This window comes from Oncorhynchus masou, chromosome 13 (assembly GCF_036934945.1).
Source record: "Oncorhynchus masou masou isolate Uvic2021 chromosome 13, UVic_Omas_1.1, whole genome shotgun sequence".
NCBI classification, from domain to species: domain Eukaryota; kingdom Metazoa; phylum Chordata; class Actinopteri; order Salmoniformes; family Salmonidae; genus Oncorhynchus; species Oncorhynchus masou.
In genome coordinates this window covers 49,005,434-49,030,075 of record NC_088224.1, presented here as the reverse complement: position 1 = coordinate 49,030,075, position 24,642 = coordinate 49,005,434, and the positions used below count along the sequence as shown (strand labels likewise).

Genomic DNA, 24,642 nt, shown 5'->3' with positions numbered 1-24,642 from the left:
GGGTTGAAATCATACTTTATGTCAGAGTGAGAGTGTTACAAAGTAGCAAAAGCACATTGAGGTCAACGTTGGGATCAAGGTTGAGATAATGTTGTGTGGTGATTGTGTTTTCTGGGAGTCTTCATCAGCCTGAGGCCATGGAGAAGGCTTTTGTAGCCAACTAGAGAGTCCGGGATTTGATATGTGACTGATCTGCTTTAATGGCCCCTGATACTAACAATAAACACTGTGTAGTAAGGCTGCCACTGCTAGATAATTGTCCACTCTTACACACACACACACACACACACACACACACACACACACACACACACACACACACACACACACACACACACACACACACACACACACACACACACACACACACACACTTTTATCCAGCAGATATACCCCAGTTCACTGACCTAGAAGTATAATTCTTGGATGAGGTAATCCATGCTAAGGGAACATTTCACACCCCTATTAGGCGTTAGCACACGGCTCTTTGGCTATTTCGAGCAACATTTTCTGTTTATGGGGAGCTGAAGTGAAACAGTGAAACTGTGAGGTAAAGTCAAATTAATATGCCAGTTGTTTATGTGTTTTCTGGGCCGGGCCAAGCCGTCAGTGATTAAACTCAGGCCTGTATCATAGCGTTAGCTGAATGACGGTCACATGTAAGAGATTTCTTTCCTCAGAGGGCAATGACATCTTGAATAGCAGATGAAAACACCAGCTGCTAGCAGCTAGCTGGTAGCAGTTTTAATTTCCCTAGCCAGCTACAGATGAGGTCAGATCAGATGGCTATTGCAGTGGAGCATTGGGAGAGAAATGCTCCAGCTTGTTATCCTCACCTCTACTCTCTGCTGGAGTTATTTTCTCCCTGCCGGAACTTTTCAATAAAAGCACTTTCAAAAACCAGAAAGTGGAGGCACTGAATCAAATATTAAATGCTGCAGCAAAATGCATGGCGTGTCCTCCCACGGTATCCAGTGGGCAAAATTTGGCATATGATGTATAGATATCTTTTTCATGACAACATCAAAATGTACTGCGAACGACGTCATATTTTGTTTATTATCTTGTCAGTTACAACCAGATATAAATGCATTTTTCTTGTTGCTGAAAAGACGTTAATGCAAAAATACTAGCGAAACGCATAGCATTACCAGGTATTGTTCATCCTGATCAGACAGGTTTTTTACATGGACGATACATTGGAGATAATATACTACAACTGCTAGAAATAATAGAACACCATGAAACATCTAAGAAGCCAGGCCAAGTTTTTCTAGCAGATTTTGAAAGGGCCTTTGATAAAGTAAGACTGGATTATTTTTAGAAATTCATGGAATTTTTTATTTCAGTGAGTCTCTTATAAAATGGGAAAAGGGATTGTATAGTAACGCCAGGTGTAAAATAATAAATAGAGGCTACTTCTCAGAGTTTTGAATTGTCAAGAGGAGTTAAACAAAGGTGTCCACGGTCACCATGCATACCACTGCTGGTTTGCTTCTGAAGCTAAGCAGGATTGGTCCTGGTCAGTACCTGGATGAGAGACCAGATGCTGCTGGAAGTGGTGTTGGAGGGCCAGTAGGAGGCATTCTTTCCTCTGGTCTAAAGAAAATATCCCAATGCCCCAGGGCAGTGATTGTGGACATTGCCCTGTGTAGGGTGCCGTCTTTCGAATGGGACGTTAAACCGGTGTCTCTGAGATCATTAAAGATCACATGGCACTTATCGTAAGAGTAAGGGTGTTAACCCCAGTGTCCTGGCTAAATTCCCAATCTGACCCTCAAACCATCACGGTCACCTAACAATCCCCAGTGGCTCATTCATCCCCCTCCTCTCCCCTGTAACTATTCCCCAGGTCGTTGCTGCAAATGAGAACGTGTTCTCAGTCAACTTACCTGGTAAAATAACAGATAAATAAAAGTTAGATGACTGAATGTAATGTAAATGTTGAGTGGCTTCACTGCAAGTACTGTAGAATGGATGTTTTAATATTCAATAAAAGAAATTGAAAAAAATTGAATACAAATAAAATAAAACATAAAAGTTAACAAAACATCCTGATACAACCTGCCTAAAACGTCCTTAACGACGGAGGACACTACTAGCAACAGTACATTGCTGCTCTTATACAATTACAGGTAGAATATGTCAAATGTACGTAATTTCCTAACCTGTGTGTTGTGGTGTGTCCCCAGCGTCTCCAGTGGGAACCGGATACAGTAAGCCACCCATCCCTCCAGTGCTGAGTCCCCAAGGAGACAAGGGTCCTCCAGCCATGATGCCCATTAGCATTGACCCGGAGAGCCGGCCTGGGGAGTATGTCCTCAAGAGCCTGTTCGTAAACTTTACCACGCTGTCAGAGCGCAAGATACGCATCATCATGGCCGAGCCGCTGGTGAGTCAACCTGTTTGCCTTGTATATCTATCTGTTTGTCTGTCCATCTGTCCATCCGTGTCTGTCTGTGTCCATCTGTCCGTCCATGTGCCACAGCTGTAAACCAGGCGCTATTAAAGCTACAGTCTAACTTTGTTGCTTTACAAAAGTTTGGAAACACCTACTAATTCAAATCAAATCCAATTTTATTCGTCACATGCACCGAATACAACCGTACCGTGAAATCCTCACTTCAAGCTCTTAACCAACAATGCAGTTCAAGAAATAGTTAATAAAATATTAACTAAATAAATAAAAGTTTAACAAGAAATGTATAAATAACAATAACGAGGCTATATACAGGGGGTACTGTACCAAGTCAATGTGCAGGAAACAGCAGAGGGAACACCCCCCTATCCACATCGATGGAACAGTAGTGGAGAGAGTAGCAAGTTTTAAGTTCCTCGGCATACACATCACAGACAAACTGAATTGGTCCACTCACACAGACAGCATCGTGAAGAAGGCGCAGCAGCGCCTCTTCAACCTCAGGAGGCTGAAGAAATTCGGCTTGTCACCAAAAGCACTCACAAACTTCTACAGAGGCACAATCGAGAGCATCCTGGCGGGCTGTATCACCGCCTGGTACGGCAACTGCTCCGCCCTCAACCGTAAGGCTCTCCAGAGGGTAGTGAGGTCTGCACAACGCATCATCGGGGGCAAACTACCTGCCCTCCAGGACACCTACACCACCCGATGTTACAGGAAGGCCATAAAGATCATCAAGGACATCTACCACCCGAGCCACTGCCTGTTCACCCCGTTATCATCCAGAAGGCGAGGTCAGTACAGGTGCATCAAAGCTGGGACCGAGAGACTGAAAAACAGCTTCTATCTCAAGGCCATCAGACTGTTAAACAGCCACCACTAACATTGAGTGGCTGCTGCCTACACACTGACACTGACTCAACTCCAGCCACTTTAATAATGGGAATTGATGGGAAATGTTGTAAATATATCACTAGCCACTTTAAACAATGCTACCTTATATAATGTTACTTACCCTACATTATTCATCTCATATGCATACCTATATACTGTACTCTATATCATCGACTGCATCCTTATGTAATACATGTATCACTAGCCACTTTAACTATGCCACTTTGTTTACATACTCATCTCACATGTATATACTGTACTCGATACCATCTACTGTATCTTGCCTATGCTGCTCTGTACCATCACTCATTCATATATCCTTATGTACATATTCTTTATCCCCTTACACTGTGTATAAGACAGTAGATTAGGAATTGTTAGTTAGATTACTTGTTGGTTATTACTGCATTGTCGGAACTAGAAGCACAAGCATTTCGCTACACTCGCATTAACATCTGCTAACCATGTGTATGTGACAAATAAAATTTGATTGATTTGATTTGATTTGGGTGTCAATGTCAATAGCCTGGGTGGCCATTTGATTAGTTCAGTTGTTCAGCAGTCTTATGGCTTGGGGATAGAAGCTGTTAATGTGCCTTTTGGTCCTTGACTTGGCACTCCGGTACCGCTTGCTCTGCGGTAGCAGAGAGAACAGACCATTTTTTGGGCCTTCCTCACACACTGCCTAGTATATCGGTCCTGAATATTAGAAAGCTTGGCCCCAGTGATATACTGGGCCATACGCACCACCCTCTGTAGTGCCTTACGGTTGGATGCTGAGCAGTTGCTATACCTAGCAGTGATGCAACCGGTCAGAATGCTCTCGATGATGGACCCATGCCAAATCTTTTCAGCATTCTGAGGGGGAAAAGGTGTTGTCGTACCCGCTTCACACCTGTCTTGGTGTGTTTGGACCATGACAGTTTGTTGGGGATGTGAATACCAAGGAACTTGAAACTCTCGACCTGCTCCACTTCTGTCCCTTCGATGTTAATGGGGGCCCGTTCGGACCTCCTTTTCCTTTAGTCCACGATCAGCTCCTTTGTCTTGCACATATCAAGGGTTTTTCTTAATTTTTTTTTCTACATTTTAGAATTATAGTACAGACATCAACTATGAAATAACACATATGGAATCATGTAAAAAAAAGTGTTAAACAAATCAAAATATTATTTATATTTGAGGTTCTTCAAAGAAGCCAACCTTTGCCTTGATGACAGCTTTGCACGCTCTTGACATTCTCTCAACCAACTTCATGAGGAATGCTTTTCCAAGAGTCAGGCTGCATCATATTGGGATTGGGAGTCCCATAGGGCGGCCGGGGTAGGCCGTCATTGTAAATAATCATTTGTTCTTAACTGACTTGCCGAGTTAAATAAAGGTTAAATAAATAAAAATTCAAAATAAAGCAGTTCCAACATATGCTGAGCACTTGTTGGCTGCTTTATCTTCACTCTGCTATCCAACGCATCCCAAACCATCTCAATTGGGTTGAGGTTGGGTGATTGTGGAGGCCAGGTCATCTGATGCAGCACTCCATCACTCTCCTTCTTGGTAAAATAGCCCTTACACAGCCTGGAGTTGTTTTTTGGTTAATTGTCTTGTTGAAATACAAATAATAGTCCCACTAAACACAAACCAGATGGGATGGCATATCGCTGCAGAAGGCTTCGGTAGCCATGCTGGTTAAGTGTGCCTTGAATTCTAAATAAATCAAGAACTGTCACCAGCAAAGCACCCCAACACCATCACACCTCCTCCTCATTGCTTCACGGTGGGAACCACTCATGTGGAGATCATCCGTTCACCTACTCTGCAGTTCTAATGTCCATTGCTTGTGTTTCTTTGCCCAAGCAAGTCTCTTCTTCTCATTGGTGTCCTTTAGTAGTGGTTTCTTTGCAGCAATTCGACCATGAAGGTCTGATTCGCACAATCTCCCCTGAACAGTCGATGTTGAGATGTGTCTGTTACTTGAACTCTGTGAAGCATTTATTTGGGCTGCAATCTGAGGTGCAGTTAACTCTAATGAACTTATCCTCTGCAGCAGAGGTAACTCTGGGTCTTTCTTTCCTGTGGCGGTCCTCATGAGAGCCAGTTTCATCATAGCATTTGTTGGTTTTTGCGACTGCACTTGAAGAAACGTTAAAGTTCTTGAAATTTTCCGCATTGACTGACCTTCATGTCTTAAAGTAATGATGGACTGTCATTTTTCTTTGCTTATTTGATCTGTTCTTGCCATGATATGGACTTGGTCTTTTACCAAATATGGATATATTCTGTATACCACCCCTACCTTGTCACAACACAACTGATTGGCTCAAACGCATTAAGAAGGAAAGAAATTCCACAAATAACTTTTAAGAAAGCACACCTATTAATTGAAATGCATTCCAGGTGACTACCTCATGAAGCTGGTTTAGAGAATGCCAAGAGTGTGCAAAGCTGTCATCAAGTCTACTTTTTTGGTTACTACATGATTCCATATGTGTTATTTCATAGTTTCAATCTATTCACTGTTATTCTACAATGTAGAAAATAGTTTAAAAAAAAGAAAATCCCTGGAATGAGTAAGTGTGTCAACTTTTGACTACTACTGTATGTTGTTCTCTAATTCTGGCAAAAATATTTTCAGATGGACTTCAATATTTAATAATTGAATGGTTCTCCCTTCCATTGGGTTCCTATATCTGGGCATTTGGATTGGCAAGGATTTAACATTTAACAAACATACTGATAAGCTAGTTAAAAGCTAAGATTTAGAAATAGATCTTGACTCACCCTAAACAGCAGGAAGCAGATTGTGCAGTCAACTTTCCTGCCAGTTCTTGACTATAGTGACACCATTTACCAGAATGCAGCAGCCACTACTCTTAAGCCTGTGGACGTCATCTACCATAGTTCCCTTCACTTTATCACAGGTCACGGTTTTAATACTCATCACTGCATCCTGTATCAATAGGTTGGCTGGTCCTCATTTCAGTCCCGTAGATCACTTCACTATTCCTCTTTTGTTTACAAAGCTCTACTACTCAAGCTTCCGACTTACGTAACTTCATTGTTGAAGTATAAAAACATGAGTTACCAAACCCGTCCACAGGGTTGGTTAACTCTTGAGGTTACTCAGGTCTCCACCGAATTAGGTAAATCAACTTTAGTTTTAATGTGCCTCGCTGCTGGAACAATTTACAAAACTCATTACAATTGGATGTTCTGGTGCTGCATGGGAAATTAAAGTGTTGATTGTGGACCTCGTAGCTGAAGAATGTAACTGCTTTTCTTACATTTTGTGCTGTATTTTTATTTGACATTGTATTAATTGCTGTTTTGTTTTATATTGTATTTAATTATTGTGTTGCTGTAGGGCACTCTTATGAATGAGACACTGGTTTCAATGGGTTTGCCATGAATAAGTAAATATTAATACAAATATAAGCAGAGCAGTTTCATGATCCAGGGAGTTCCTCGGTGGCATGGGGGGAAGTGAGGTCATGACCCTAGGTCAGAGGAAGGTCAAGTGTCAAGCCTGGAGACATAGAGACTGTTGCATGCTGGGTAGCACACTGACTGGTTTTAGGGTAATATTGATTTAGATTGTTCAAGCATACAGTGGCTTGCGAAAGTATTCACTCTCCTAGGCATTTTTCCTATTTTGTTGACTTACAACCTGGAATTAAAATAGATTTTGGGGGGTTTGTATCATTTGATTTACACATCATGCCTACCACTTTGAAGATGCAAAATATTTTTTTGTGAAACAAACAAGAAATAAGACAAAAAAAACTATAAACTTGAGCGCATGTAACTATTCATCTCCTCAAAGTCTCTTGGAGTATGTCTCTATAAGCTTGGCACATCTGGCCACTGGGATTTTTGTCCATTCTTCAAGGAAAAACTGCTCCAGCTCCTTCAAGTTGGATGGGTTCTGCGGAAGTACAGCAATCTTTAAGTCATACCACAGATTCTCAATTGGATTGAGCTCTGGGCCTTGACTAAGCCATTCCAAGACATTTAAATATTTCCCCTTAAACCACTCAAGTGTTGCTTTAGAAGTATGCTTAGAGTCATTGCCCTACTGGAAGGTGAACCTCCGTCCCAATCTCAAATCTCTTGAAGACTGAAACAGGTTTCACTCAAGAATGTCCCTGTATTTAGAGCCATCCATCATTCCTTCAATTCTGACCAGTTTCCCAGTCCCTGCCGATGATGGTGTTCTCGGGGTGATGAGAGGTGTTGGGTTTGCGCCAGACAGCATTTTCCTTGATGGCCAATAAGCTCAATTTTAGTCTCATCTGACCAGAGAACCTTCTTCCGTATGTTTGGGGAGTCCCCCACATGCCTTTTGGTGAACACAAAACGTGTTTGCTTATTTTATTCTTTAAGCAATGTATTTTTTCAGGCCACTCTTCCATAAAGCCCAGCTCTGGAGAGTGAATTACTTAAAGTGGTCCTATGGACAGATACTCCAGTCTCCGCTGTGGCGCTTTGCAGCTCCTTCAGGGTTATCTTTGGTCTCTTTGTTGCCTCTCTAATCAATGCCCTCCTTGCCTGGTCTGTGAGTTTTGGTGGGCGTCCCTCTATTGGCAGGTTTGTTGTGGTGTCATATTCTTTCAAATATTTAGTAATGGATTTAATGGTGCTCTGTGGGATGTTCAAAGTTTCAGATATGTTTTTATAACCCAACCCTGATCTGTAATTCTCCACAACTTTGTCCCTGACCTGTTTGGAGATTTCCTTGGCCTTCATGGTGCCCCTTGCTTTGTGGTGTTGCAGACTCTGGGGCCTTTCAGAACAGGTGTATATATACTGAGATCATGTGACACTTAGATTGCACACAGGTGGACTTTATTTAACTAATTATGTGACTTCTGAAGATAATTGGTTGCACCAGATCTTATTTAGGGGCTTCATAGCAAAGGGGGTGAATACATATGCACATATTTTTTAGAATGTTTTTAAACAAGTCATTTTTTTTTCATTTCACTTCACCAATTTTAGACATTTTTGTGTATGTCCATTACATGAAATCCAAATAAAAATCTATTTAAATTACAGGTTGTAATGCAACTAATTAGGAAAAACACCAAGGTGTCACGCCTTGGTCTTAGTATTTTGTGTTTTAGTTAATTAGTTGGTCAGGCCAGGGTGTGACATGGGTTTGTTGTTTGTTGTATTTCTTAGTGGGGTTTTTTAGTTATTGGGATTGTGGCTGATTAGGGGTGTGTGTTGCATAGGTTTGGCTGCCTGAGGCGGTTCTCAATCAGAGTCAGGTGATTCTCGTTGTCTCTGATTGGGAACCGTATTTAGGTAGCCTGGGTTTCACTTTGTATTTCGTGGGTGATTGTTCCTGTCTCTGTGTAGTGTTCACCAGATAGGCTGTAATAGGTTTCACGTTCCGTTTTTTTTTTTTTTGTATTTATAAGTTATTTCGTGTATCGTCATTTGTTTCATTAAAGAACATGAGTAACCAACACGCTGCATTTCGGTCCGACTTTCTTTCGACAAACGAAGAACATTGTTACAGAATCACCCACCACACACGGACCGAGCAGCGTGTTAACAGGCAGGAGCTACACGAGAGGCAACAGAAGCAGCTTCAGTGGGAGAGGCTACACCATTTGGAGAATTGGAAATGGGAGGAGGTACTGGACGGAAAAGGACCCTGGGCTCAGGCTGGTGAATATTGCCGTGCCAAGGAGGAACTAGAAGCGGCTAAAGCGGAGAGGCGCTGGTATGAGGAGGCAGCACGGCGACGTGGATGGAAGCCCGGGAATCAGCCCCAAAAATTTCTTGGGGGGGGGATATCAGGGAGTATGGCTACGCCAGGTAGGAGACGTGCGCAAACTCCCTGTGCTTAACGGGGGGCTAGAGAGACCGGGCAGGCACCGTGTTATGCAGTGGTGCGCACGGTGTCCCCGGTGCGGGTGCATAGCCCGGTGCGGTATATTCCAGCTCCACGTATCGGCCGGGCTAGATTGAGCGTTGAGCCAAATGCCATGAAGCCGGCTCTACACATCTGGTCCCCAGTGCGTCTCCTTGGGCCGGCTTACATGGCACCAGCCTTGCGCTCGGTGTCTCCGGTTCGCCTACATAGCCCAGTGCGGGCTATTCCACCTCGCAGCACTGGCAGGGCAACCGAGAGTATTCAACCAGGTAAGGTTGGGCAGGCTCGGTGCTCAAGAGCTCCAGTGCGCCTGCACGGTCCGGTCTATCCAGTACCACCTCCACACCCCAGCCCTCCGGTAGCAGCTCCCCGCACTAGGCTTCCTGTGCGTATCCTCGATCCAGTACCACCAGTTCCAGTACCACGCACCAGGCCTTCAGTGTGCCTCGCCTGTTCAGCTCAGCCAGCGCTTTCTCCCTCTCCTGCGCTGTCGGAGTCTCCCGCCTGTTCAGCGTTTCTAGAGCCTTCCTCTTCTACAGCGCTGCCGGAGCCTCCTGCCTGTTTGGAGCAGCCTGAGCTGCCAGTCTGCATGGAGCAGCTAGAGCTGCCAGTCTGCATGGAGCAGCCAGAGCTGCCAGTCTGCATGGAGCAGCTAGAGCTGCCAGTCTGCATGGAGCAGCCAGAGTTGCCAGTCTGCATGGAGCAGCTAGAGCTGCCAGTCTGCATGGGGCAGCCAGAGCTGTCAGTCTGCTTGGAGCAGCCAGAGTTGCCAGTCTGCATGGAGTTGCCAGTCTGCATGGAGCTGCCAGTCTGCAAGGAGCTGCCAGTCTGCATGGAGTTGCCAGTCTGGATGGAGTTGCCAGTCTGCATGGAGTTGCCAGTCTGCATGGAGTTGCCAGTCTGCATGGAGCTGCCAGTCTGCAAGGAGCTGCCAGTCTGCAAGGAGCTGCCAGTCTGCAAGGAGCTGCCAGTCTGCAAGGAGCTGCCAGTCTGCAAGGAGCTGCCAAAGCTGTTAGTCTGCATGGAACAGTCAGAGCTGTCAGTCTGCAAGAAGCCGCCAGAGCTGTCAATCTGCATGGAGCAGCCAGAGCCGCCAGTCAGCATGGAGCAGCCAGAGCCGTCAGTCAGCCAGACTCTTCCAGATCTGCCAGACAGCCAGACTCTTCCAGATCTGCCAGAAAGCCAGACTCTTCCAGATCTGCCAGTCAGCCAGACTCTTCCAGATCTGCCAGTCAGCCAGACTCTTCCAGATCTGCCAGTCAGCCAGACTCTTCCAGATCTGCCAGTCAGCCAGACTCTTCCAGATCTGCCAGACAGCCAGACTCTTCCAGATCTGCCATTCAGCCAGACTCTTCCAGATCTGCCATTCAGCCAAACTCTTCCAGATCTGCCATTCAGCCAGACTCTTCCAGATCTGCCAGTCAACCAGACTCTTCCAGATCTGCCAGTCAGCCAGACTCTTCCAGATCTGCCATTCAGCCAGACTGTTCCAGATCTGCCAGTCAACCAGACTCTTCCAGATCTGCCAGTCAACCAGACTCTTCCAGATCCGCCAGTCAGCCAGGATCTGCCGGATTCAACTGCCTGGCTGGGCTTCATCTCAGTACTGGGCTTCATCTCAGTACTGGGCTTCTTCTCAGTACTGGGCTTCCTCTCAGTACTGGGCTTCCTCTCAGTACTGGGCTGCCCCTCAGTCCAGAGCTGCCCCTCAGTCCCGAGCTGCCCCTCAGTCCCGAGCTGCCTCAGTCCTGAGCTGCCCCTCAGTCACGAGCTGCTCCTCAGTTCAGTGGGGTTCTGGGTGAGGACTATTCGGCCATGGTCGGCGGGGAGGGTGGATCATCCCAGGACGCGAAGGGGAGGAACTATGACATTTATGGAGTGGGGTCCACGTCCCGAGCCGGAACCGCCACCATGGACAGACGCCCACCCGGACCCTCCCTATGGTTTTGTGGTGCGTCCGGGAGTCCGCACCTTAGGGGGGGGTTCTGTCACGCCTTGGTCTTAGTATTTTGTGTTTTAGTTAATTAGTTGGTCAGGCCAGGGTGTGACATGGGTTTATTGTTTGTTGTATTTCTTAGTGTGGTTTTTTAGTTATTGGGATTGTGGCTGATTAGGGGTGTGTGTTGCATAGGTTTGGCTGCCTGAGGCGGTTCTCAATCAGAGTCAGGTGATTCTCGTTGTCTCTGATTGGGAACCGTATTTAGGTAGCCTGGGTTTCACTTTGTATTTCGTGGGTGATTGTTCCTGTCTCTGTGTAGTGTTCACCAGGCTGTAATAGGTTTCACGTTCCATTTTGTTTTTTTGTATTTATAAGTTATTTCGTGTATCGTCATTTGTTCCATTAAAGAACATGAGTAACCAACACGCTGCATTTCGGTCCGACTTTCTTTCGACAAACGAAGAACGTTGTTACACAAGGAGGATGAATACTTTTACAAGGCACTGTATACTTCATGTGTGAATAACAATCATTGATGTAAATACACTGTATGTACATATAACTAGTAATAAAGTGACAGATAGTAAACAGTAGCATTGTTTGTGATGAGTCACACAAGTTAGTGCAAAAACCGTCAATGCAGATAGTCCGGGTAGCTATGTGGATAACTATTTAACTAACTTATTTAGCTGTTTTATGGCTTGGGGGTAGAAGCTGTTCAGGGTCCTGTTGGTTGCAGACCTGGTGCATTAGTATCGGTTTATGTACGGTAGTCTATGACTTGGGTGGCTGGAGTAAAGTGTTAGGGCCTTCCTCAGACACTGGTATATAGGTCCTAGATGGCAGGAACCTCGGCCCAATTGATGTACTACCCTCTGTAACACCCTTCGGTCCGATGGCAAGCAGTTGTCATATAAATCAGTGATGCAGCCAAAGTAGATGCTCTCAGTGGTGCAGCCTTAGAACTTTATTTATTTTATATATATATATTTTTGAAACCCCTTTTTCTCCCCGGTGTTATGGTATCCAATTGGTAGTTACAGTCTTGTCCCATCGCTGCAACTCCCGTTCAGACACGGGAAAGGCAAAGGTCGAGAACTGTGCATCCTCCGAAACACATCCCAACCAAGCCGCGCTGCTTCTTGACACAATGCCCACTTAACCCAGGAGCCAGCCCCACCAATGTGTCGGAGGAAACACCATACACCTGGCAACCGTATCAGCGAGCACTGCGCCCGGCCCACCATTGGAATCGCTAGTGTGCGATGGGACAAGGACATCCCTGGCGTCCAAACCCTCCCCTAAACCGGATGACGCTGGGCCAATTGTGCTCCGCCCCATGGGTCTCCAGGACGCAGCCGGCTGCGACAAAGCCTGGACTCGAACACAGAATCTCTAGTGGCACAGCTATCACTGCGATGTTGAGGCGTTGTCATGCCCTCTTCACGACTATGTTGGTGAGTTTGGACCATGATAGATCGATAGATCGACACAGAGGAACTTGAAGCTCTCAACCCGTTCAACATGAGTCTTTAGACATAGGCTCTGCTACAAGTCAAAACATTATGGGACTGGATAAGGAAGTACAGCGGCTAAGGCATTCCCTTTCACACCACATTAGCACAACTACAGAGGAATAGCCCTGGGATACAGTAGGAATTGTAGAGCTACTGTATGTGCTTCACCTGGGATTCCCTGATATTACAGCTCTACATAATGATGTACAATACTTAATCTATAATGCTTACATTTCTAATCCTTAAAAAAAATATATAACAAAAATATTGATTACATTACTATTGATATGTTTATAGCTTAAACTCATTAAAAAAGTATTCACTGGGGGTTACGTATGTGGTCCTGTATTCATCAAAAGAGTGCCGATCTAGGATCAGTTTAGCCTTTTATAATAAATAGGTTTGGGGGGTCTGTTCTAAGATTAGCATTTCTACTCTGAGACGCTTTAGGGGTCCTGGATGATATCAAGGCACAAGGCGAGACCCAGATGCAGACACAGGAGGCAGATGGTTGGAGTCGTACAATGTTTATCCAAAAGGGTAGGCAAGAGAATGGTTGTGGACAGGCAAAAGGTCAAAACTAGATGAGAGTCCAGGAGGTACATAGTGGCAGATAGGCTCATGGTCACGGCAGGCAGAATGGTCAGGCAGGCGGGTACAAAGTCCAGAAATAGGCAAGTGTCAAAACTGGGAGGACTAGAAAAAGGAGAATGCAAAAAGCAGGAGAACGGGGAAAACGATGGTTGACTTGGAAACATACAAGATTAACTGGCACAGAGAGACATGAAACACAGGGATAAATACACTGTGGAGGATAAGCGACACCTGGAGGGGGTGGAGACAATAACAGGAACAGGTGAAACCGGTCAGAGAGTGACAGATGGTGAGGATAAAAGTGAAATCTCCTACAGTTTGTCGTGTCATTGGACAACTGACCCTGCTGACTAACATTTCACAACATTGATCCCTCTTTTGGAGGGGAAGGACTGGAGCGGGTGGGAGTGACGGTAGCTGCAAGTTCAGGTTTCAGGTTTAGTCAGTGGAGGATCCTGTTACTACAGGATGTTTACCAAGACAAACTCTATGTACATGACCGGTGTTCACATCCCTGACGTGTTCACTCTTATTAAGAAACTCTTTAAAAAAAGACTCTGAAGGAAACTCCTAAGAAACTTCTTAAGCATCTTTATGTTCAGTAAGTAGGCCTATGTCTGGTTAATCAGGATACATTATAACTATATTTTTCTTAAGACATGTTATGATACTATATATATATATAAATCAAAGTTAAGGATTTTGTCAGGTTATCATGCATTGGGGCATAAAAAATATATTAGACCAGCGTTCAAAAGAGTAGTAACTTGCAGATAGACATGTCATGAATAAAATGTCATATTCTACATGACAGACAATCATACGTGTTCTACAAAGTACATTTCTATCTTGACGTCTTTAACTTTGCACCATCCTGAGGGTGTAGGGTAAAGTTGTCCCGAGACACTGATCTGTGTTCAGTTTGGCATTTTCCCCATTAATGGCTAAGGTATTTATTTTATTTAACTAGGCAAGTCAGAACAAATGATTATTTACAATGAAGGCTTACCCCAGCCAGACCATAACCCGGACGACACTGGGCCAATTGTGCACCGCTCTATAGGACTCCCAATCACGGCCAGTTGTGATACATACCTGGAATCAAACCAGGGTTTGTAGTGACACCTCTCGCACTGAGACACAGTGCCTTAGACCACTGCTCCACTCAGGAGGTTAGGATTGGGAAACTTCACCCTGCACTGACCAGTTACCACCAATACACTGAGATGTATACCACTCCAAAACCCTAGGGGAACTGAGGGAGACCCCATTTACATTTGGTATTAACATGGACTTTCTGTTATCTGTTTCTCGGATCTTGATACAGGTCACATTTTAATAGTAGTATAAATTGGGTCTGGAAGTGACCCTTGAATATTTTGGAACAAAGGATTGAAATACTTTAAAAATGAAATTATGGGCAGAAAGACTAATTCAACTCCATCTTTCATGGAATCCGATGGCTCATTTATCGCAAAACCTTTTGATGTTGCCAATTATTTTAATGAATTACATTGTCAAAGTAAGCAAATTTAGCGAGCATAATAAATACCTAATAATGAAGAGAAAGTGTTGTAATTTTACATTTTGTAAAGTTAGTGTGGGTGAGGTGGATAAATTATTGTTGTCCAGCAATAATGAGAAGCCACCTGGTATTGGTAACTTAGATGAAAAGCTACTGAATATGGTAGCGGACTATATTGCCAATCCTATTGTCATATCTTTAATCTGAGTCTGGAGAAAAAGGTTTTTACTCAGACCTGGAAGGAAGCCAAAGTCATTCCGCTACCCAAGAGTGGTAAAGCACCCTTTACTGGTTCTTACAACCAACCAATCAGCTTGCTGCCGACTCTCTTTTTGAAAAAATTGTGTTTGACTATATACAATGCTATTTCTCTGTAAACAAATTAACAACAGACTTTCAACATGCTTATAGTGAAGGGCACTCAACATGGCACTGACACAAATGACTGATGATTGATTGAAAGAAATGGATAATAAGAAGATTGTGGGAGCTGTACTCTTTGACTTCCGTGCAGCCTTTGACATTATTGACCATAACCTGTTGTTGAATTTGGATTTTCAACCTCTGCCATATAGTGGATTCAGAGTTATTTATCTAATAGAACACAGAAGGTTTTGTTGAATGGAAGCTTCTCTATTGACAAACATGTAAAGTGTAGTGTACCACATGGCCTGTGTGTCTATGTATGCTAATGATTCAACCCTACAGTATAGGGTTGAATGTGTCAGCAACCACAGTTAGTCAAATGAATTCCTAAGTTCTAGACCTCAGAAGAATCTGGTATTGAATTGTGTGGCTGTTGAGCAAGTTGAAGAGACTAAATATTTTGCTCTTCACTGTTACTAGAGGGCTAAAATCAATACTAGACTGACTGCATCGCTTCTTGTTTTTATAAGAAACATTAATGTGTTGAAAATTCTAAATTGTTTGCATAGTCGACTTACACACAGCACTGACACACACATTTACCCCACCAGACGTGCCAGCAGTGGTCTTTCACAGTCCCCAGGTCCAGAACAAATTCAAGGAAACATACAGTATTATACAGAGCCATGATTGCATGGAACTCCATTCCGTATAGCGCAAGTGAACAACAAACCGGGTTTCAAAACACATATAAAGAAAAACCTCACGGCACAACGGCTCTCCCCCATGTGACCTACTTTTTGTGTGAATCTACTGACAAGTATGTATAACTGATAGATGCACACACAAAGACACACTCACTAACACACACTCTACACACACCCACACATTATTATTCTTTAGTTGTATTGTTTCTTTCATTACATTTGTGTGTATTTATTTATTAAAATGTTAATGTACAGTGCCTTCGGAAAGTATTCAGACCCCTCGACATTTTCCACATGTTGTTACGTTACAGCCTTATTCTAAATTGGTGGTGGCAGAATCATGCTGTGGGGATGTTTTTCACCAGCGGGGACTGGGAGACAAGTCAGGATCGAGGGAACATTGAATGGGGAAAGGTTCCTGAAAGATCTTTGCAGAAAACCTGCTCCAGAGCGCTCAGGACCTCAGACTGGGGCGAAGGTTCACCTTCCAACAGGACAACAACGCTAAGCACACAGCCAAGACAACACAGGAGTGGCTTCGGGACAAGTCTCTGAATGTCTTTGTGTGACCCAGCCAGAGTCCGGACTTGAACCCGATCGAACATCTCTGGAGAGACCTAAAAATAGCTGTGCATTGACTTTCCTCAACAAACCTGACAGAGCTTGAGAGGATCTGCAGAGAAGAATGGGAGAAAATCCCCATATACAGGTGGGCCAAGCTTGTAGCGTCATACCCAAGAAGATTGGGGGCTGTAATCGCTGCCAAACTAAACTGCCAAACTAAACTAAACTAACCAACCTTTCTCTGCACTAACAACAAGCACAGCCACCAAATCAAACATGCACTTGAAACTTTGCAACAAATTACTGTAGAATGTATAACTACTGAAAATGTACATTACAGCCTTATTCTAAAATGTATTAAATACATGTTTTAACTCATCAATATACACACAATACTCCATAATGACAAAGCAAAAACAGGTCTTTAGATTTTTTTGTAAATAAAAAACAGAAATACCTTATTTACATAAGTATTCAGACCCTTTGCTATGAGACTCGAAACTGAGCTCAGGTGCATCCTGCTTCCATTGATCATCCTTGAGATGTTTCTACAACTTCATTGGAGTCCACCTGTGGTAAATTGAATTGATTGGACATGGTTTGGAAAGGCACACACCTGTCTATATAAGGTCCCACAGTTGACATTGCATATCAGTGCCAAAACCAAGCCATGAAGTTGAAGGAATTATTCGTAGAGCTCTGAGACAGGATTGTGTCTAGGCACAGATCTGGGGAAGGGTACCAAAAAATGTCTGCAGCATTAAAGGTCCCCAAGAACGCATTGGCCTCTATCATTCTTAAATGGAAGAAGTTTGGAACCACCAAGACTCTTCTTGTTGCTGGCCGCCCGGCTAAACTCAGGAATCGGAGAAGGGCCTTGGTCAGGTATATGACCAAGAACCCGATGGTCACTTTGACAGAGCTCCAGAGTTCCTCTGTGGAGATTGGAGAACCTTCCAGAAGAACAACCATCTCTGCAGCACTCCACCAATCAAGGATTTATGGTAGAGTGGCCAGACGAAAGCCACTTGTCAGTAAAAGGGACATAACAGCCCGCTTTGAGTTTGCCAAAAGGCAGCAAAAGGACTCTAAGACCATGAGAAACAAGATTCTTTGGCCTGAATGTCAAGCTTCATGTCTGGAGGAAACCTGGCACCATCCCTAAGGGGAAGCATGGAGGTGGCAGCATCATGCTATGGAGATGTTTTTCAGAGGCAGGGACTGGGAGACTAGTCAGGACAGAGGGAAAGATGAAGTGAGCAAAGTACAGAGATATCCTTGATGAAACCCTGCTCCAGAGCGTTCAGGACCTCCGACTGGGGCGAAGGTTCACCTTCCAACAGGACTATTGGTTAGCCAATGACAAACCTGTATGTCCTCTTCCTATACATACACTGCTCTTAGAGAGATTACATCCATGCAGGAAATTGGATCACTTTAGCCGCTTGATTATTATAATCTCATTCACTACAAGTGGAGTGCGCTGTTTATCAATGTAAATGAGTAGTAATTGAATGTGATGATCTGTGTGTCTTCACATTGCTACTGTTTGAGAATAATAATGTTGGATTGACCTTCCACCAACACCTTGAACTCTATCTACATAGAGCATGGTGCATGAAAGTCTTTCATCAATTATGCACTGAAAACAAGACTTAAATATCACTTCATAATGCACGAGTCAACACCTACTGTAAAAGGTTGTCTGAATGAACAGAGGACCAGTCCCTTGTGAATGTGTCCCAAATTTCACCTGATTCTTATGGTTTAGTACTGTAGTGTACTACTTTTTGACCAGGACTCATAATATAGGAAATAGGGACACACAAGCTGTGTGTCACAGGCTAGGCTGCCTGTCCTGCTTCTATAGGAAGGTCTGTAATGCTTTACTTAAAACCTGCAGGTAGAATGCATTGTGATGTGGTTATAGTGCATTGTACAACTTGTAATTAGCATGTACAACCCCTTATAATTTCTTAATATAATCTCATAATGGTCCTGATGAATTTACAACCGTTGAGTCAGTTTGAAAGTTCCTGCATAGAGACATAACATACAGAATCATTACAATAACAACGAATAAAGTATAATACCGGCAGGCTTTAAGTGAAGTCTTACCAGATTGCTTGTTGAGGTCTTGATCAGTCATCTCCCCACCCTACTCACTGTCACAGTCAAACAACTGTTAGCTTGGGTGGAAACATCAATACATGGCGACTGTGCTGTTCTGTCTGACCAAATAGGACACTTAGCACCCTGATACACCTTGAAGGCCATAATCAGCACTATCCGGCTGTGTAAAATGCTGATGCACAGAATCTGCTTTCACAAAGGCAGAAATAACACCAATTCCTCCAATCTTAAAGTGCATTGGAGATTACTCCACGCATAAGGTGGACCCAACTCTGTGGAGATTACTCCACGCATAAGGTGGACCCAACTCTGTGGAGATTACTCCACGCATAAGGTGGACCCAACTCTGTGGAGATTGAGTTAGCCATCCCTGAGACCGGATCTGATGCAGTATCTTGTAAGTTAACAATTAAGTAATGTAGGCAGACGTTTATGCAGGAGAGTATAAACTTGACTCTTGAGATTTCAATCACTCCACTGTTTTCTAGATTCAGACTGCATGTAGCTACATGAACAATCTAAGAGTATGGCAGAATCATTGGAATGTACCAACATAAAGTGAAGAACACTGGCACAGAATTAAGAGAAAAGGCCTCCCCAGGGGTCATGAGAGGTAGGCCGGTCCTGGGGCCCTCATATAGAATTTGCTTAGTTTTATACCACATTTCTGCGTTCCTTCAGTTCTTAAAATGAAGGGGAACGCATCCTAAAAAGGTACTGTCTATGCATTAAACACAAGCGTGTGTAAATCACTTCATACGTATGTTTCATACATTTGCAACTAAAAATAAATGACCCATTTAGGTTTTTACATCAAGGTCAAGATGCATCATTTCCAACCTTGGTGTGTGTTCAACATTAATAACATACGACATGAACGCACAGCACGCACAATTTATGGTCAAATCTGAGCGCAATACTATTTTAATAAATGAGACCCCAAGGCGCTAACTGGGTGACTGGCATTATGGGCATTATCCAGCTGAGTAAAGACTGATGCGGCACGTCGTTAATGTCCCATCTCTCCTGTCTGTCTGACAGGAGCTGCCCAGATCTCCAACTGACTGGTGTCTTTTCCTATTAACTCTGGGGTTGCATCCCAAATGGCACCCTATTCTCTATATAAACCCTTTGGATCTTGGTCTAAAGTAGTGGACTATATAGGGATTAGGAAGTAGTGCACTATATAGGAAATAGGGTTCCTTTTGGACCTACCCTGGGTTATATAATGACCATACATCAACTGATCATAACTCCCCTTTCCAAAAATACCCAGAATGTCCAACACTAGGTCCTGATATGAGAAATGGAGAGAATTAGGAGAGGAAGTTCTTTAGAACTTTCACTTTTTTGTTTTTGAATTAATTTATTAATTTGTTTTTTTCTATTCTTATTCTATTATTGTTCTGTTGTGTTTTCACAGGAGAAACCATTGATCAAGTCTTTGCAGAGGGGTGAGGATCCTCAGTTTGACCAGGTAAGAACTGTTACTATCTAATGGACAGAAATATCAGTGAGGCAGGGTTGTGGGAGCTGAGCTCAAGCGAATACATTTTAGAAAGGTTACTCAACAAATGATACACAAGCTTGTTGTATTGAGCAGTCAGGCCATCATCACTGTTAATGCTTGTTGGCTGGGTAGTGCCTAACTCAACCTTCCCCACGGGGTCTCTCCAAATCTGTGGTTCTCTAGGTGCCTGTATAGTCGAAGGTTTGTGTGTGTGTGTGTGTGTGTGTGTGAGCGCACAAGTGTGTGTTTGTGTGCGTGTGTGTGTGTTCCTGTGTGCATGTGTTTCCGGGTGACTAAGGCTTGATGCCATTCAACAGTGTACAGAGGCAGGATTCTTCTCCTGTCCGTGCTGAATGAAGGCCCGCTGTATTCCCTTGGTCACACCAGACTCCCCTCCCTTTCCGTTTGCTTGTATCCAGGTCCAAGCCGGCCCGCCTTTCCTTCCTTCCTTCCCTCTCCTCCCTGGAGAGATGCATGCCACCCCATGGGCACCTCAACTCCTAGTCTCCCAGGACCCTGTCTCCCATCTCTCTATCTCGGGTCTCGATTGTTCTTCTGTCCCTTCTCCATTCTCTCTCCTCTCCACTCGTCTCCTCTTTCCCCTTGTCTATCTCTTCTTTCTTTTACCTTTCCTCCCATCCCCTCTCACTGCCTGCAGCTTCTGTTGTGTGGAGGACAGTGAGGGTTAAGACATGACGATTTTGATGCAGATATAAATGAAACATGACTGGGAAAGAGATACAACCCAAAATGATGTTGAACCAACATTCCATCAATGTCATCTATCAACAACACCTGTCACGCTGGTATAAAGGATTTGGATACATGCACAGTAGTACACAATAGGGGGTTTTAATACACCCAAAACAAACACGTATACAAAAACACTGGGCTGTACCCAAACAAAAGAGTGAGGGTAAACCTCGTTGACCAACACGGGACGATACACGTAATACACAATATATAAAGCATGCAGCATAACAGCTGCACCAACGCATAGGTACTCACACGACCAACGGACATGGGAACAATAACTGACAAAGACAGAGGGAACAGAGGGCACGTATATAACATACTAAATCGGGAGAATGGGAACCAGGAGTGTGTAATCAGACAAGACAGTCCGGGGTTGATGATAATGAATCCCGTTCAGTGAAGCCTAGAAGACCTGCGGAACTGGTGAACAGAATGAGCAGCAGTACCGGGGGGGGGGGATCCGTGACAACATCAATTGAATATTTGGTTGACAACAAAGAAAAGTGGTCAACGTGCATTCATTTTAACCATATTTCAACCACAAATCAACGACAAGATTTGAAGGGTTGGTTAATTTCAAGAAGAATGAACATTTGTTGTCAACTCCAATTAAATATAATCTAAATATGGATGTTGATTTTACGTTACGTCAGGTTTTTGGCTGGAGGAAACAGTGTTCTGTAATAATGATCTGACTGACCAATATGCATACACCATTTGCATTTATTTGCTTTCAGGTGATAACTGCTATGAGTTCTCTGGCGGAGTACTGCCTCCCGTCCATTCTGAGGACACTGTTTGACTGGTACAGAAGACAGAACGGTCTAGAGGACCCAGAGTCACACGAATACAGACCCAGAGCCAACACCAAGTCAAAAAAGTAACACACGTATATGCACACACACACACACACACACACACACCTTTTGATGGTACAGGAGGCCAATAGGACTTCCCATGAGCACCCTGTCACATTTTATAACCAGAAATCAAACACAAAGAAAACACTGTACATTATAAGACATTGTGCCTGAATTGATTGACATTATCATTGACTTATTGCATAACATTTGGCTATGCAAGCATATACAGTTGAAGTCGGAAGTTTACATACACCTTAGCCAACTACATTTAAACTCAGTTTTTCACAATTTCTGACATTTAATCACAGTAAAAATTCCCTGCCTTAGGTCAGTTAGGATCAACACTTTATTTTAAGAATGTGAAATGTCAAAATAATAGTAGAGAGAATGATTTATTTCAGCTTCAGCTTTCGTTCATCACATTCCCAGTGGGTCAGAAGTTTATATACACTCAATTAGTATTTGGTAGCATTGCCTTTACATTTTTTAACTTGGGTCAGATGTTTCGGGGAGCCTTCCACAAGCTTCCCACAATAAGTTGGGTGAATTTTGGTCCATTCCTCTTGACAGAGGTGGCATAACTGAGTCACGTTTGTAGACCTCCTTGCTCGCACATGCTTTTTCAGTTCTGCCCACAGATTTTCTATAGGATTGAGGTCAGTGCTTTGTGATGGCCACTGCAATACCTTGACGTTGTTGTCCTTAAGCCATTTTGCCACAACTTTTGAAGTATGCTTGGGGTCATTGTCCATTTGGAAGACCCATTTGCGACCAAGCTTTAACTTCCAGACTGATGTCTTGAGATGTTGCTTCAATATTTCCACATAATTTTCCTTTCCTCATGAAGCCATCTATTTTTTGAAGTGCACCAGTCCCTCCTGCAGCAAAGCACCCCCACAACATGATGCTGCCACCCCGTGCTTTCACGGTTGGGATGGTGTTCTTCGGCTTGCAAGCCTCCCCCTTTTCCCTCCAAACATAACGATGATCGTTATGGCCAAACAGTTCTATTTTTGTATCATCAGACCAGAGGACATTTCTCCAAAAAGTACATTCTTTGTCCCCATGTGCAGTTGCAAACCGTAGTCTGGCTTTTTTATGGCTGTTTTGGAGCAGTGGCTTCCTCCTTTCTGTGCGACCTTTCAGGTTATGTCGACTCAGGCCCAGAAGCTAGAATGTGCATATAATTGGTAGATTTGAATGGGAAAACACTCTAAAGTTTCTAAAACTATTAAAATAATGTCTGTGAGTATAACAGAACTGAAATGGCAGGCGAAGCCCCGAGGACAAACCATTCCCCCCCAAAAAATTCAGCATATATTTCAATGGCTGGCACTTTTATTATAGGGCAAAATCCTCCTTGATTGCAGTTCTTAGGGCTTCCACTAGATGTCAACAGTCTTTAGAAAGAGTTTCAGGCTGGTTTTTAGAAAAATGAGGGAGAAGTTATATTTTTTCGAGGTGGCTCCCATTTTGGCTGTAGTGTTTCCAAGCGCGTGGAGGAAAGCGCGTTCTTTGTTATTTTTCTCTGGTAAAGGCATTAACGATTCTCCGTCTTAAATTTGATTGTTTATTTGCATATTAGGGTACCTAAGGTTTGATTATAAATGTTGATTGACTTGTTTGGATAAGTTTATTGGTAACTTTTGAGAGTTTTTATGGATATAAAGAAGGACATTATCGAACAAAAGGACCATTTGTAATGTAACTGAGACCTTTTGGAGTGCCAACAGAAGAAGATCTTCAAAGGTAAGGTATATATTCTATCGCTATTTCTGACTTTCGTGTCGCAACTGCCTGGTTGAAATAAACTGCTCAAAAAAATAAAGGGAACACCAAAATAACACATCCTAGATCTGAATGAATGAAATAGTGTTATTAATACTTTTTTCTTTATATAGTTGAATTTGCTGACAACAAAATCACACAAAAATTATCAATGGAAATCAAATTTATCAACCCATGGAGGTCTGGATTTGGAGTCACACTCAAAATTAAAGTGGAAAACCACACTACAGGCTGATCCAACTTTGATATAATGTCCTTAAAACAAGTCAAAATGAGGCTCAGTAGTGTGTGTGGCCTCCACGTGCCTGTATGACCTCCCTACAATGCCTGGGCATGCTCCTGATGTGGTGGCGGATGGTCTCCTGCGGGATCTCCTCCCAGACCTGGACTAAAGCATCAGTCAACGCCACGTTGCACCACAGACTGTCCAGGAGTTGGCGGATGGAGCAAGACATGATGTCCCAGATGTGCTCAATTGGATTCAGGTCTGGGGAACGGGCAGGCCAGTCCATAGCATCAATGCCTTCGTCTTGCAGGAACTGCTGACACACTCCAGCCGCATTGTCTTGCATTAGGAGGAACCCAGGGCCAACCGCATCAGCATATGGTCTCACAAGGGGTCTGAGGATCTCATCTCAGTACCTAATTGCAGTCAGGCTACCTCTGGTGAGCACATGGTCGCCCCCCAAAGAAATGCCACCCCACACCATGACTGACACACCGCCAAACCGGTCATGCTGGAGGATGTTGCAGGCAGCGGAATGTTCTCCACGGTGTCTCCAGACTCTGTCACGTCTGTCACATGTGCTCAGTGTGAACCTGCTTTCATCTGTGAAGAGCACAGGGCGCCAGTGGCGAATTTGCCAATCTTGGTGTTCTCTGGCAAATGCCAAATGTCCTGCACGGTGTTGGGCTGTAAGCACAACCCCCACCTGTGGACGTCGGGCCCTCATACCACCCTCATGGAGTCTGTTTCTGACCGTTTGAGCAGACACATGCACATTTGTGGCCTGCTAGAGGTCATTTTGCAGGGCTCTGGCAGTGTTCATCCTGCTCCTCCTTGCACAAAGGCGGAGGTAGCGGGCCTGCTGCTGGGTTGTTGCCCTCCTATGGCCTCCTCCACGTCTCCTGATGTACTGGCCTGTTTCATGGTAGCGCCTCCATGCTCTGGACACTACGCTGACAG

The 24,642-nt window shown here is 43.9% G+C and overlaps 1 protein-coding gene across 4 annotated transcripts in view; it reads left to right on the top strand.

The window, feature by feature from the left end:
• The window catches only part of LOC135552472 (protein furry homolog), a 250,025-nt gene that overhangs the window by 48,103 nt on the left and 177,280 nt on the right, over positions 1 to 24,642 (top strand). For all 4 annotated transcript variants that reach the window (XM_064984132.1, XM_064984129.1, XM_064984130.1 and 1 more), the window contains exons 2-4: positions 2,193 to 2,392; positions 19,963 to 20,016; positions 21,543 to 21,685. In XM_064984132.1, the coding sequence (XP_064840204.1) occupies positions 2,193 to 2,392; positions 19,963 to 20,016; positions 21,543 to 21,685 (397 nt within the window). The remainder of the gene's footprint in view (positions 1 to 2,192; positions 2,393 to 19,962; positions 20,017 to 21,542; positions 21,686 to 24,642) is intronic.